The sequence below is a fragment of the Drosophila mojavensis genome, unplaced genomic scaffold (genome assembly GCF_018153725.1).
Source record: "Drosophila mojavensis isolate 15081-1352.22 unplaced genomic scaffold, ASM1815372v1 contig_81, whole genome shotgun sequence".
Classification (NCBI taxonomy): Eukaryota; Metazoa; Arthropoda; class Insecta; order Diptera; family Drosophilidae; genus Drosophila; species Drosophila mojavensis.
This window is the reverse complement of record NW_025318907.1, coordinates 2,072,916-2,086,869: the sequence shown is the minus strand read 5'-3', so window position 1 is coordinate 2,086,869 and position 13,954 is coordinate 2,072,916. Positions and strand designations below refer to the sequence as shown.

Below are 13,954 nucleotides of genomic sequence, written 5' to 3'. Positions count from 1 at the left end.
AAACTATCAATAAATTTGTTTACTTAGGATACAGATATTGATTTCGATTGAAATTTGCCGAGATCTTTGTGTTTATATCTTATGCAATTCTTGAACAACTTTGTTTACATTGCAATCCGATATCACATAAAAATAAGTGATATACGTAAGCCGCGCTGAATAAGTTTTCTCTTTTCACATTGATTATCAATATATAGTTTGCCAACGGCTAAATTAAACTGCATAAAAAACTTAATTCTATACTAAAAAAAAAAAAAATATATGTAAATACTATAGAAAATAAAAGAGTTTATTTTTTATAAAAATATAAAAAAATATTAATTGCATTATATTGTCGCTTCGGCACGCACGCATGTTGCGAATGCAACACGAAACATTGGAAAATGCAAATATCAAACCGATGATAAAAGATTTTCAAAGTTAACAAGAGTTCATATCGCATAACGTCATAATTTGCAATTGGTCATTTTAACGGGAACTTTTTTTCGCATTGTTTTCGCCGCTTCTGTTCAAATAAAAACATTAAAAGTAATTTATAAATTAAATAAATGAATCTGTCTGTCATGCCTACGAATAACTGCTCTGTCAGCGCCGCTTCCCCCCTGACACTGCCCCTGCCCCTGCCCCTGCAGTTAGTTGCATTAACACCCAGTGCCAACCTTTAATAACCATTTGCGTCACAATTGAGCTGCATTGCGTGCCCCGGCCGAAGAGCGAGGAATTAAAATTAGTTTATTTGAATGCATTGGATGACCCTCCCCGACTCTTCCAATGGATATTGGCCATTGCCAATCTGCATAGCCAGCTCTAGTCCCACTCGCCGCCCTCTCTACGGCCATGCCCATCTGCAAGTGCAGTGCTTTAATTGTGCACTGTGTGCATTGCTCATACGCCGCATAGCCCTGCCGGCAATTGGAGCATCAGTCGCTCTCTGTTTATCGCCTGCATTGTTTGCCATTTGGTCATGGTCTCCAGTTCAGCAACCCATTGCGACTGCCCCATTCCCCCACCCTCGCCACTGCCCGACCGGGCCTATTATTATGCCGCTGCTGTCTGTGACAATATTTTACGGTTTGTTTGATTTACTGTTTATTTATTGTTATTATTGAGTTGAGATTTTTCTGTTGGCCGGGCCGTGCCGGGCTGGCAACACGTTTCACGAAATGCACACAACAAAATTGCAGTTTTAATAAAGATTTCCCCAAAAATAAAGAAAAACGAAAAACGGAAATTATTCTATATTATTTGATTCCATTTGAGTAAAATTTAAAAGTAAATTATGTGCATAGCAGTTTTTGAAAGGCTGTTAAAAGGATTTTCTGTTCAAAATAAACAGTTTATATTCGAAAAAAATATATTTTAGACAATACAGTCAAATAAATGGCGTGCATGTGGAGTCTCTGGGATCGTTGCATTTGATTAATAGCCAAGTAAATAAATTATGGCAGTTTATTTAGCCAACGCGTTACCAATGCCAGACCATAAAAAATAATATATGGCCTATAAAAAGAGCCCATAAATTGTGCAAACTTGTCAAAATCAAAAGCGCGGAAATGTCACATTACATTGTGGGAAAGGCCGAAGTCTCACGACAAACTATGCGAAACATACACAATGTCAGTCCGCCCCCCTCAGCCACCCCTCGGTGATGTTAACTAAACAAATTGCCAATGCACTTCCGATCGCTTGAAGTACCCAACGAGTTATCAGTGACAATATTTTATTTGTTTATTTGTTTTTTTTTTTTTTTTTTACATTTGTTTTTATTCTTTTCAGTTTTTGTTTTGTTTATTTAACTGCAATAAACACGCTGAGCAGAGCTATGGCCAAGCCCAGAATTGGTCGAGAGAGCGCAGTAGGGCTGCAATTGCAGGGTATCAGACCCAGTTTAGAGGTGCAAACACAAGCCTCCACCTGCATGCCCGTCGCCTGGGTTTCACGGTAGCAGCCATTGCTGTTGTTCACCTTGGCACACATATACGTTATATTTTGTACTGTTCAATGAAAGTGAGTGGAGAAATTTATGAATATTTTTTTTTAATATTCGCAAGCGAAATAAATGTGTAATTTATGTATAAAATAATTAAAAATATATATATATTTAAAATAAAAGAGGAATTTATTAGAAAATACTCCGGACAATGCATTCCTTTATAAAACTCTTAGAAAATGTAAAAAATTTGAAAAAAAAAAAAATTATAAAATTCGGTTATAACGACTCAGCTTATAGCGTCTGAACGGTTATAGCGACAAAAATTCTGGTCCCCAGACAAACCTAAACGGCTATAGCATCTTCCGGGTATAACGACGGCCCCTTGAGTGTCGATATAACCGGATTCTACTGTATATGTATATCGGAAAAGTAATTTTTCAATATATAATTGAGCATTTGCACTTTTTTAGTTTCAATTGGTTATTTCATATTATATGTTCATTTGAAGTTGAAAAATAATAAATACGGAAAATTAATGTTACTCATGTTACTAATGTTAAAACTTATCGAGTGCTAGTCATTAATTCGGCCAATCTATTCGTTTCTAAAAGCCTAGCAAATTGAAAGATACTATAAATAAAATAAAAAAATAAATAAGTAAGTATAGAAATAAAATTTATGACTTATTGAGTGCTTGTTAATTATTTAAAAAAAAGTTTCTGCTCATATATTCTAAAAATCTATCTAACGTTTTTTTTACTTTACTTTTTTTACTTTAAGTGTTACTCTTGCAGCAGGAAAATATCTCAATAAAATTAGTTTATTATTCCGCATAAACACACTCAATACATACTAAGAAAACACCATTATATCCCTCACTGAACTGTTTATTTAGCTGCAGAGGTGTGGAGACGTATATAAAAGTATGTGCAAGTATAAGAGAGTACTTACTGCCACCCTTGAATATATAGGAGTACTTGACGCAGGAGTAGCCGGGCGACATCTGGCACAGATAATGCTCGCGATTCAATGTCTCGTTCTTCCACAGCGCCTTCACATCCGGCACAGTGTCGTTGGCTGAAGTGAGTTTTGCACGGCTATGGGTTGATATACTTGAAATTCGATTGATAGATACATACGAGTGACGACGAGGGGCATTTCGCAGGGTATCTCATTGAAGTCACCCACTCTGGCGTCGCAGCTTTCCTTGGCTATGTTCGATTTGTTGTCGTAGGGTCCTATCCAGGTGAAATGAAAACATTGTGGTGCTGCGAATTGAGCATATATGAATCGTACTCATCTAAATTCACATTCATATTCACCAACACTCGGCTTTGAGGCGCCTCAACAGCAGCAACAGTAGCAGCAATTTAAGCAGCTGCAGTGGCATTTTCGATAAGGTTTTTGCTTTGATCTTTTCTTTTTTTTCAACACTTTTTTTTTTTTTTTTTTGATGATTTTCCAAGATAAGATGAATTTGTCTGTTCGCATATAAATTTTATTTTTGGGACAAGCGCTGCTGTTGCCACTGCCGCAGACAAACTGATAATGCGCTATTCAACACAATCGACAACCGATCGACGATCTTATCATTTACCGTCGAGTACTTTTAAGTTTTTTATTGCACCTTAAAGGCGGAGCTTACTTAATGAGTGGTGGTTTTTCGATAATTCCATTAGCTATATATTAATTGGTTTAATTACGCTAGCTGTAAATTAATATATTAGGTTTTCGATTTGATTCATAGGTGATGTGATGTAATTCAAATATTGAAACAGAATAATCCTGCCTATGACGCCACGAACAATATTAGCTGCTCTTTGGTATATTTTGACAATTTTGTGTTCATAAAGACTTCAGAGTCACCTCATAGATCAGATTTATATATACATATAAATAGACTATACATTCACAAAAATAAATTAGGACTAGGACTACTAAGAAATACCGAGCAATAAATAAAACAAACTAAATAATTAAATAAAAAAAAATTTTTTAAATATTTATTTCAGAATTCCGAATATTTACAATATTATATGTAGACCCTCGAAAAAAAAAAAATATATATATATATATATATTTTTTTTTAATTTTTATTTATTTATATACCTATTATTTTCTTTTTTTTTTATAAAACTTTTTACTGTATATTTTTGATTTCATTTGGACAAGAAACGTTAAAACCTCTTGTGGAATAAAATTGAGAATGATTTTTTTATTTACATAAATTAAATTAAATGTAATATATGTACATATAATTATTTCTAATCAGACAAAATGTTTAAAATAATGTTTTATGAATTTAAAATGATTTTTTTTTTTTTAACTTAGTAAGTCAAAGATATCCAAACAATAACTAAAGTTTTATAAAAAAATTCTTGTTCATCTATAGGTACATTTTTATTTAATTGAAATAGATTTTCAAATAAATTTCATTCAAAGCTCAATTTTATCGAGTGCTAGAAGGACTCAACTTCTATTTAAGTACATAAAATTTAGATTAAGAGTCAGGAAGAGTAAGCAGAGGAGTTACTTTGTTGCTAGATAATGAGTATACACAATAAATAGCGAATACAGCAATAAACTCATCAAGATAACTAGCAAATCTATAACTTAAAATCAAAGTACACATTTATTATACAATACAGGCAGTACCTGACAACTTGAAACTTAATTTGTTACTATTTTTGAAATATATATAGTTGACGATGCTTACATCGATCTCCAGTTATGTTATGTTATATATTGTAAATATTCCACATTTCAACAATTTTTGCAGAGAGTGCTCGCTTTTTTTTTCATTACACGTGATATCTGCAATTGAAGCATGCCGAATGATACAAAACTTTTATTGTAATGAAAAATGCCGACGTTTTTAGTATCGTTTGGTCATGTTTCAGTCGTTTTTTTTTTCGATGATGGCAATCAATGAGCGATAAGCGAGCTTATCAATGCTGCTGACAATGTGAAAATAGAAAAAGAAAGTGTCATAAAATTGTAAATGAATTTTAAAATGTTGCTACAGCTCTCAATTCAACAGCAGCGGCACAGAGGCCCCGAGGTTTTTGGGGCCCGGCAGCATTCAAATCAGACCACCGCCCAAATGGCATTTAATTAAATTTGCACAAACGAAACCAGAGCGAGAGTGAGAGAGTGGGAGAGTGGGGTAGAGAGAGAGAGAGAGATGACTGACAAACAATTAAATAACAGCAGTTGCAAAAATTGTTAAACTAAAGTCTGCAAATTGTATTTGTTGTTAATTGTCCGGTTGTCAGAGTAGTCCTCTCTCGCCTTGCACGAAATGAGTTTGAAAACAAATAAAAATGTCAAACGAATGAATAAAAGTTGTCTAATTTAATTTGTTTAGCAACAGCGGCATTTGAACAGCCAGCACACACACACACACTCACACACACACATGAACTTACTGAGAAAACTCACGCATACTCACGTACTCAAAACAGTTGCGCAAATTGAATAAAAGTACAATTTTTCACCATGGCTCTTCACGTATATTTCACGTACTATTTTTTAAATTTAATTTTTAATTGTTCAAAACAATTAAAATTTATTTGGAAATTGTTGTGTCTCTCTCTCTCTCGTTCTCTCTCTGTATAACTTTTTCCACAGCTGCTGACCAGCTACGTGTTTTGAAACTTTGTACGAGTTGATGCTGGCAATGTTAGTTGCATTTAGCTAAAATGCCATTTGCGTTAAGCCACGTTTTCACAGCACACAGATACACATACACACACACACATCCATCAAGGAATCTGACAAGGACTTTTTATTTTTAAATAGCTAGCCTCAGAATCGCTTTTTATACTCACCATTCCCCCAATCGCAACACACATCACGGAGTATCACATCAAAAGCACCTTCAAAGCCGTTGCCATCATCATCCTCAAAGATTGCTCAGCCATCTGCTGCTACTCCACCCACTCTCTCAGGTCCAATGATTGATTATTTTTATTGACACAAATGTCATTAGCCTCAGGCGAAAATACGCAAAGAAATACCCACGGAAATTAGCGTTAGTCAGGCATTTCAAGGTAACACAAAGGAATGTCATCCTCGCCAAATCCCAAGTAATTGAACCGTGCGAAAGGCGACAATAAGCCAAAATTACCTGTGACAAGTCTATACAATGGAGTTCACTTTGAGAAAACCTGCATGATGTGTATATATTTTGAAGAATTTATGTATTTAAAATATGAAATATATAAGATATATACAAAGTATAATAATATAATAATATTCAAAATAGAATATAGATTTACTCTCACACACAGTCTTAGAGTTAGAGGTAGAGGTAAGGTAGAGGTGGAGAGATAAGTTAGAGTTAGAGCTAGAGCTAGAGTTAGAGTTAGAGTTAGAGTTAGAGTTAGAGTTAGAGTTAGAGTTAGAGTTAGAGTTGGAGATAGAGATAGAGGTAGATTTAGGTGTAGGGGTGGAGAGGTAGAGGTAGAGGTAGAGGTAGATTTAGAGTTAGAGATAGAGATAGAGGTAGATTTAGGTGTAGGGGTGGAGAAATAGAGTTAGAGGTAGGGGTGGAGAGCTAGAGGTAGAGGTAGAGGTAGAGGTAGAGGTGGAGGTGGAGGTAGAGGTAGAGGTAGAGGTAGAGGAAGAGGTAGAGGTAGAGGTAGAGGTAGAGGTAGAGGTAGAAGTAGAGGTGGAGCTAGAACTAGAGTTATTTTAAAAACCTTCGATTATTAAATCAAGTCTTGAAACTTCCTTTTGCCCATAAATTGGTTCTTCGCATTTTGCTATTTTCAGATATTTTATCCAATAGGCCATAAAATCTGTTCTGTTTAACGGCCGTAATCTCCATATTTTCTAAGTGCTCCATTTAGGATTCATAGTACTAACAGAATTCCTTCAACGGAAAATCTATTCAGCTCATTAATTATGCAAATGTTTCGTCTTCTTCTTTTTTTTCGGCATGTGCTTTTACTGAGACCCATTTGACTTCACAATACACCAAAAATTATGTCACCAAAATGCAAATGTCGCGGCACAAGTTTGGGACAAGCTAAAAAGGGTGGGGCGCAGAGCGAGCGGGGTAGTTGGGTATGTGATTAGCAGAAGTTCGGGCCCAAAGCAAAAGTTGTTAACAAAACTAACAGCCAGTTGGCATATGAGCAACATAACTAGGCTCGAAACAAATTTTTGCCGGTCTTCCGCCTAATGGCGAGCCTGCATAAAATTTGCATACGATTAAGATTGATAAATGAAGGAGAACGAATAGTGCTCCCAGCCACTGTAATAGGTCTACACTGATGTCTAGGGGCTGGGCTGGGAGCAGACCTTGTCATGACCTACACATCAGTTGTCAATGGCTTTCAATTATGTGCCAGCTTTAGATTGTGTCGACTTTCGTTACTTAGAACGAGCTCAGAGAAGACCTGAACACTGCTGACGATATATACTCTGACTGCTGTAAGTTTTGGTCTCTTATTGAGCAGTAAGTACTCGGCTAGTTGTTCGCAAATTTAATAAAGCCAGCGACATAGATGACAGAACCTGTTGGAACTATTCTATGGAGGCAGCTAAACCGATTTGCTAAATGACAAAGTTGTCGTGTGAGGCGGGTGCGAGGGATGAGGGGGTGGTAAAGCGGGTGGAGCCTCGCCGCCACTCGTCTCTCTAATTACGTGTCGTCGGTGCACGTCCAGAGCCGGGTCATTATGTCACCTGTACGAAAAATGGCGCACGTAAACCGGAAACGAGGCGAGCCAAGTCGACCGGGCTATGCTGTGCACAAGGGCCAAACGGCTCATTGTGCGGAAATCGCATTTGGCGCTGATAGCAGCAGCAGTATCAGCAGCGGCAGCAGCAGTGCCTAACTAACGACCAACTAATACGATTAGTGTCATAATGCCTAGGACTTAAGTATGTCAATAATGTCGCACTTTATTTGCACCACTTGGCGCACGACTCCCCACTCAACCACCCAGAAAAGGCGAATGGCTGGCAGCTGCTCAAATCTGCTCTTTGTGGCAGCCCGAGTATTTGTTAAACAAATTTTGTTTGATAAACAGTTTTAGTTAATATTAATCTCTAAATAATCCAAATAAGTAAATAATAAATACTTTTTAGTAAATGCTTAATTTTAATTGACTATGCAATTCTTACAATGCTGGAAATATTTTCTTTCTTTTTTTTTTTTTAAGTAATTGATTCTGAATTCTGGAAATATTTTTCCGTTTTTTCTAATGCAAACATTCCGAATTATTCAATAATTTTAATCAAACTTGATCTCGTCATGAAGAATCTCAAATTTCATGCCATGTTCGTGCTTCTCGAGCTCACTGATCAGGTCTGTCCTGGCGAAGGCCATGGCAGGTGTCAGTACGCCACCAGTGCCAGGCATTTTGTGGCTTTGCCTGAGTAGGGTGACCGCTGCAGCGAGTAGGCCCACACAGGTGCTGCCATAGGCAGGATTCGGGCCAGAGACACTAAACATTTGGGTCTTGCAGGGCAGCTCGTTGTCCGGATTGGTGCAGTCGCTGGGCCAGCCCGTCGCTTTCAGTATCAGCTTGAAATAGCTGCGCTCCATGTAAGCTTCGGTTGGTCCATTGCGCGATACGTAGCCGGCCGAGAAGAATTCCGGATACTTGAGTAGCAGCTTCCTGCCCAACTTGAACTTGGTAAGGATCATGAAAATAATGCCAAAGAGGGCAACGGCAATGGCAATTAGCCAGGAGGGGAAACCAATGTAGGAGAAGAATTGAACGGGTCGTTTCCTTTGATAGTCGTAGAAATATTCTTGCGAGCGCCTGACCACCGAACGATCCGCGCCTATATATGGTAGACACACCTGATTAGTCTCCGGTGAGCGGAAGATTAAGGGACGAGGTCTCATAATTGGGTAGAACGGGGGCAGGGGCTCGACGAAGTTGTGCTCCCGCAGAGCCTTCAGCTGATCGGAATGCGCCAAGCTGTTCACAGCGCTCACCCAGGTGCCATAGTTGAGGCCAGCTCTACCGGCATTCGTGTTGCCCTTGCACCCCCTAAGGCCGTGCACGAAAAATGTCTCCACCGAATTGATCGTGCCATCGAAATGCTGCTCGGCGAATACGACGCCCATGTCCGCTGGAATGGAATTACAGCCACAAGCACTTATCACGTATATATCGCAGAGTTTGGCAAAGTCGTGGTACTTCAGCTGCATCGACTCGATGTACTGCGGCTCCCCGCTGACGTCTACCAGATGAGCACCGCCCGCGAGGCAGCCACGAATCACCGCCTCGCCATAGAGCCGGAACGGGCCCACCGTATTGACAACGATGCGAGCGGACATGGCCATTCGCAGCACTGAATTGTCATCGCTAACATCGGCAATGATGATGGGTATCTGCGATAGGTCCTGCCCGGCCTTGATGCCCATTTCGTCAAGCACCTCCTCCAGCTTCTCGCGATTGCGCCCGGCGATGCCCCAGCGCAGACCTTCCAGCACGGAGATCGCCTCGTATACGGTGTGTTTGCCAGTGAATCCGCTGGCACCAAATATCACGACATCGAGCCGTCCACTGCGCACTTCTTCAGCCATTGAGCAATGGAATGTATTATGAGTGAATGAGTAATATGAGTAGTATGTGTTCTAAACAATGTTGTAGACGAAAATGTGATTGGACTTGTATTGTTGTGTACCCTGTTTTATATGTTTTTTTGAGGCTAATTTACAATTGACAGTGAAGTACATTTCAGAGCTATATTGATTCGGTTTACATTCAAAGATTTTTGAGAGCGCAAAGGATAAATTTATTATAGGCGTAAAAGTTCGAGATCTCCTTTGGTTTTAGTACTAAGTACAACTAGCTTAACAATTTAAAAATATAATTAAATTAAAACTAAAATTAAAAAAAAAAAATTATTAAATCTTAGAACAATTTCCATTTATTGATTAGGTAAGCCTAAAGCAATGGGGTACCGGTCTAATATATATTTAAGGTTATTTTAATTTTACATATTAAAAAAGATCCTTTATTGCCAATAGTGTAAATATCTCAGTAAAATAGCCATAGCTAACCTCTGTTAAAGAATTAATTTATCGCAAAATCTTTATATGATTATTAAAATAAGATTCAAAGGAAATAAAACTCAATAAAATAAAAATAAATATTGCTATAACAAAACTCTTATCAATAGCCATTTCAAATGAATAGGAAAATATATATTTAAAGATATTATTTTTCAGTTTAGGAATCTTGGATATAGACATTTCGAATTTGTTTGATTTTTTTATATTAATTACGATATCAAAGTAGTACAGAAAGATCTCTACTAATAATTACATATATCGACTATATTGAATTCTTAATTTATATACATATAATAAATAATCATTTAATACATTTATAATATAATAAAACATAGTGGGCATACATCTATGAATATACAATAAATAATATATACACATTTGTAGCAATAGTTCGTAGATAATTATACTTTTTTTTTTTTTGCATCCCTTGAACTTAGTTAATCCACACTTATACAGTTTCAGCTTGATTGCTCACAACAAGAAAACATGAATAAATAAAACATCGGCAAATAAAGAAAATTTGTTTTATATTTAAACGTATTTAGATTTTTGGACAACATTTTTACTCATTTAAAAGACTAAATTAATATGCGGCTCATACTTAAAATATCACATGGATTATTCAATGCAGCACCTGATGTACGGCTTAGCTGCATTCATAGCCATCATTAGCTCGCAGTAGGAGAAGCGCTGATACCTGTAGTAGCCAGGATTCTTGTAGCACTCACTTTTGCCATCGTTGCCGCAGTGTTTATCTTTCTTTCGTAATTCCTGAAAGCTTTTGGTCACATACGGCAGGGCCTGGACGGCATTCGTTATAAGGTAGGAGGGGTCATAGCTAATGGGCGAATCGCGCTGGTTTCTCGACTTTGATCCTTTGCGGCCTGTCCTCTTGGTGGGTGAATCCTTGGGCTTGGATGACTCGTGTGATAATGGACACGGAGTTTGGCCGGTGCATTGCCGTAGAACCGTGCTCGACATTAATCCACTGTGTGTGAACATTTTGTCTTAGTTTTTAGGAATTTTAAAATTTCAAATATTAAAAAGAAAAAAAATTTACACAAATTTAAAATCGAATTTTGATATACCACGATGTTGAATATTCTGAGTACTATGATTTGATTTGACAACAGATGAAGTCAAGTTTATTTGACATTTATGTAAGAGTATAAATTGATTGAGCAGTTCTTATAGAGTTTTTGGTATATCGACTTAAGTTTGTTCTTAAGCTGAGATCGTTTGATGTTGAGTAATAGATTTCGCCATTCGTAATTGAGGCTGCTACCTTTAAGCCTTTACGATCGTTTCAATTTACTGTTTGCTATTTCAAGCTATTCCTATTAAGCAGTTGTCCAATATTTAATCCCAATCGCTATCTAGTTAGCTCTTTAGGCTTGATTCGTCGCAGCGTTTGCAACTTCAACCCGACGGAACCCACAAACTGATTGCGGCAAACTTTCAGCAATTTCTTTACAAAATCACACACACACACACACACATATATACACATATACACACAACAAAGTTCTGCAAATTATGGCGGAAAATTACCTTAACGAAAGAGCTTCCGCAACTGTATAACCTTTGTGGCACAACTGTACCAGGTCAGTTATGTGGCATGGGCACACACTTGCCTGCGAAAATTGTGGAGCTGCTGAGGGGGCGGATGGCGGCGGGGAGCAGGGGGCAGGATTTTGTATTTGCTGCGCTGCCAGCAGTATAACCCAAAACAAAAGCAATTAGATGACATCGGCGACGTTGCCATTTGTTTGGCTCTGATTCGGATTGTGCGGGTGTAGCACGTAGAGAGTGCGGGAGCAAGAGTGAGAGAGACATAGAGTGAGTGAAAGAGAGAGGGCGAGGGAGTGAGCAAGTGGAGCAAGGAAGAGACACACTAAAAAGTTTACCAGCGCGATTTTCTTGCTGAAACTATAAATTTACAAGCCGCAATGGCGACGCCGCCATCGCCGCCAACGTACCGTTATGTGCGCCATCTTTTTTGGGTTTGAGTGTGAATTTCTGTCTCTGCGTGTGTATGCCTGTGTGTGTGTGTGTGTGAGAGAGTGTATTAAAAAGCATTCAAGTGAACCTGTGCCGTGTTTCGTGTCTCGTGTCTCGGCTAGCTGTGAGCTGACAATTTTCCGGTGCTTCAACGTTTATTTTGTTGTTGTTGTTATTGCTGAGGATTTTTATTGCTATGTTTGTTGTTGTTAGTTTTAAAAACTTTATTTTGGCAAGAATGGGCGGAACGGGTGCGCAGCTGGCTGATTGTCGAGGTTTAACGTTTCGGGTGTTGAGCATTTATCTCAACGCCCTCAAAGTTGTACAACTGGGTTCCCGACAATAACGACAACAATAACAACAACAATAACAACAACAATACGATTTTAAGTGCAAATAAGTTTAATGATCAAAATAATTCAACGTGTGTTAGTGTTTTGGCTTAAGCTTGTTTATGTCTGACTTCAAACTGGGTCGAACTTAACTTTATAACCGGCTTAACTCGTGGCATATCGTTTCTTATATAGGCATACCAACGTTTTATACCCATTTAGTTATGTGGAACTAAAGATATGGCTGAAGTTAAGAAAGGCAAAGATAACATGTTAAAAAGTATTTAAATGACTTTGCATTGCTCAATTGTCGGAAAGAAAAGTGAAATAATATTTATATGATATGATATTTTGATTATAAATTGTTTTACATCAGATGAAAGCAAGCATGTATGGAAAGTAAGTTATGATATAGAACTTTTTTTTGCTCACTACAAAGACATCAATCGGCTATAGTCCTATTGGATTTCCCATGCTTAACCAGAGGGAACTGAGAAGAGCTCAAGTTCCCCACGTATGGCTGGCATAATATGGTATATATGGAACCGAAATTCTTGCGCGTGAAGCTCTATAACTATTTGAATGTGAATATACCATATGTAATATCTTGCATATAGCTGCAAAATAAAGCTAGGCCCAGTTTAATATTGCAAGCTGTTCTCATTCATATTTTTCAAATTCAAAGCATGCTATGCCTGTTTTTAAAATCCTTTTTTTTTTTTTTTGCAACTAAATCAAAAATAAAATAATAAAATTTATTTGCCTGTAATTTTTAGAATGCCGACATGTGAACTAAAGCCAATTTCTCGTCAACTATTACTGTGCAAGGACGCTCAGATTCGAAATCGAATCCAATTATGTATCCTGCGCCATTATGCCAAGTGTAAATGCGACTGCGAGAAGACGGGCATTTGCAAATGCAGCGCGGACTGCGAGTGCCGGCTACGGAGGAAGAAGGTCAGCCGGTTGGGGCCAAAGAAAATTTGTTGTCGCGATCCGCCGCCAAGCTATGCGCCCAAATGCCTGGAAACGAAAGCATTTGAAATACCGGAATTTATAAGTCCTAAAGCATTTCGGCCCATGAAGCCGGACGAACAGCTAGGTCCGCGGGCGGGCAAGTCGAAAGAGTATAAGAATCCAGAGTTTTTCAGCTATCATAACTTTTCGTACTATGATCTAAAAATGGCCGCAGGAAAGGCAACGGATTTGTTCGAGGGAAAGAAACCTTAGGCTTTTATATACTAGTTAAGGTTTTACTCCAGACGGACGGATGAGCATGATATCTCATGTACATATATGCAAACTCCGGTGTAGCAATTATTTTAATCTAGCTAAATAACATTGTGACAGTCGGAAAGAATTATTTATTAACTAGGTAGAATTTTATAAAAACTAATGGACAATAAAACATTAAAAATTTATTGTTGTTGCAAAAAAACAAAAACAAAAGTTTTTATTTATTACAAAGAACAAGAAAAAGGGAAAAACTAAGTGAGAAAAATAATTATAAATAAGCAAAAATTGTCAATTTAGGATTATTAAAAAAAAAGTACAACATCTGTTAATTATGAAATAGATTAGCTTAAAGAAATGTTAAGCTCATAAAATTCTATATATAATTGCTAATTAGATTGATATCTAACA

The 13,954-nt window shown here is 37.5% G+C and overlaps 3 protein-coding genes across 3 annotated transcripts; 1 reads left to right on the top strand and 2 right to left on the bottom strand.

Moving 5' to 3' along the window:
* Positions 1-1,621: 1,621 nt before the first annotated feature.
* Positions 1,622-3,489, bottom strand: LOC6580488. Its single transcript, XM_032730137.2, has 4 exons — positions 3,260-3,489; positions 3,073-3,201; positions 2,885-3,010; positions 1,622-1,994 (listed from the first exon to the last, which is right to left on the bottom strand). Exons 1-4 carry the CDS (start codon positions 3,321-3,323, stop codon positions 1,789-1,791), a joined length of 525 nt encoding a protein of 174 aa, XP_032586028.2. The 5' UTR covers positions 3,324-3,489; the 3' UTR covers positions 1,622-1,788.
* Positions 3,490-8,022: 4,533 nt separating this feature from the next.
* LOC6580487 (saccharopine dehydrogenase-like oxidoreductase) lies at positions 8,023-9,626 on the bottom strand. Its single transcript, XM_002006289.4, has one exon. It carries the CDS (start codon positions 9,483-9,485, stop codon positions 8,178-8,180), a length of 1,308 nt encoding a protein of 435 aa, XP_002006325.1. The 5' UTR covers positions 9,486-9,626; the 3' UTR covers positions 8,023-8,177.
* Positions 9,627-13,026: 3,400 nt separating this feature from the next.
* LOC6580485 lies at positions 13,027-13,731 on the top strand. Its single transcript, XM_002006287.4, has one exon. It carries the CDS (start codon positions 13,088-13,090, stop codon positions 13,538-13,540), a length of 453 nt encoding a protein of 150 aa, XP_002006323.1. The 5' UTR covers positions 13,027-13,087; the 3' UTR covers positions 13,541-13,731.
* The last annotated feature ends 223 nt before the right edge of the window (positions 13,732-13,954 follow it).

Excerpts from the sequence above, each read along its gene's own strand:
- LOC6580488 (XM_032730137.2), bottom strand. The coding sequence starts at position 3,323 with ATGCCACTGCAGCTGCTTAAATTGCTGCTACTGTTGCTGCTGTTGAGG. Across the intron at positions 3,202-3,259 it reads GAGGCGCCTCAAAGCCGAGT|CACCACAATGTTTTCATTTC; the intron begins GTTGGTGAATAT and ends CTCAATTCGCAG. Across the intron at positions 1,995-2,884 it reads CTATATATTCAAGGGTGGCA|TACAAAATATAACGTATATG; the intron begins GTAAGTACTCTC and ends TTCATTGAACAG.
- LOC6580487 (XM_002006289.4), bottom strand. The coding sequence starts at position 9,485 with ATGGCTGAAGAAGTGCGCAGTGGACGGCTCGATGTCGTGATATTTGGT.
- LOC6580485 (XM_002006287.4), top strand. The coding sequence starts at position 13,088 with ATGCCGACATGTGAACTAAAGCCAATTTCTCGTCAACTATTACTGTGC.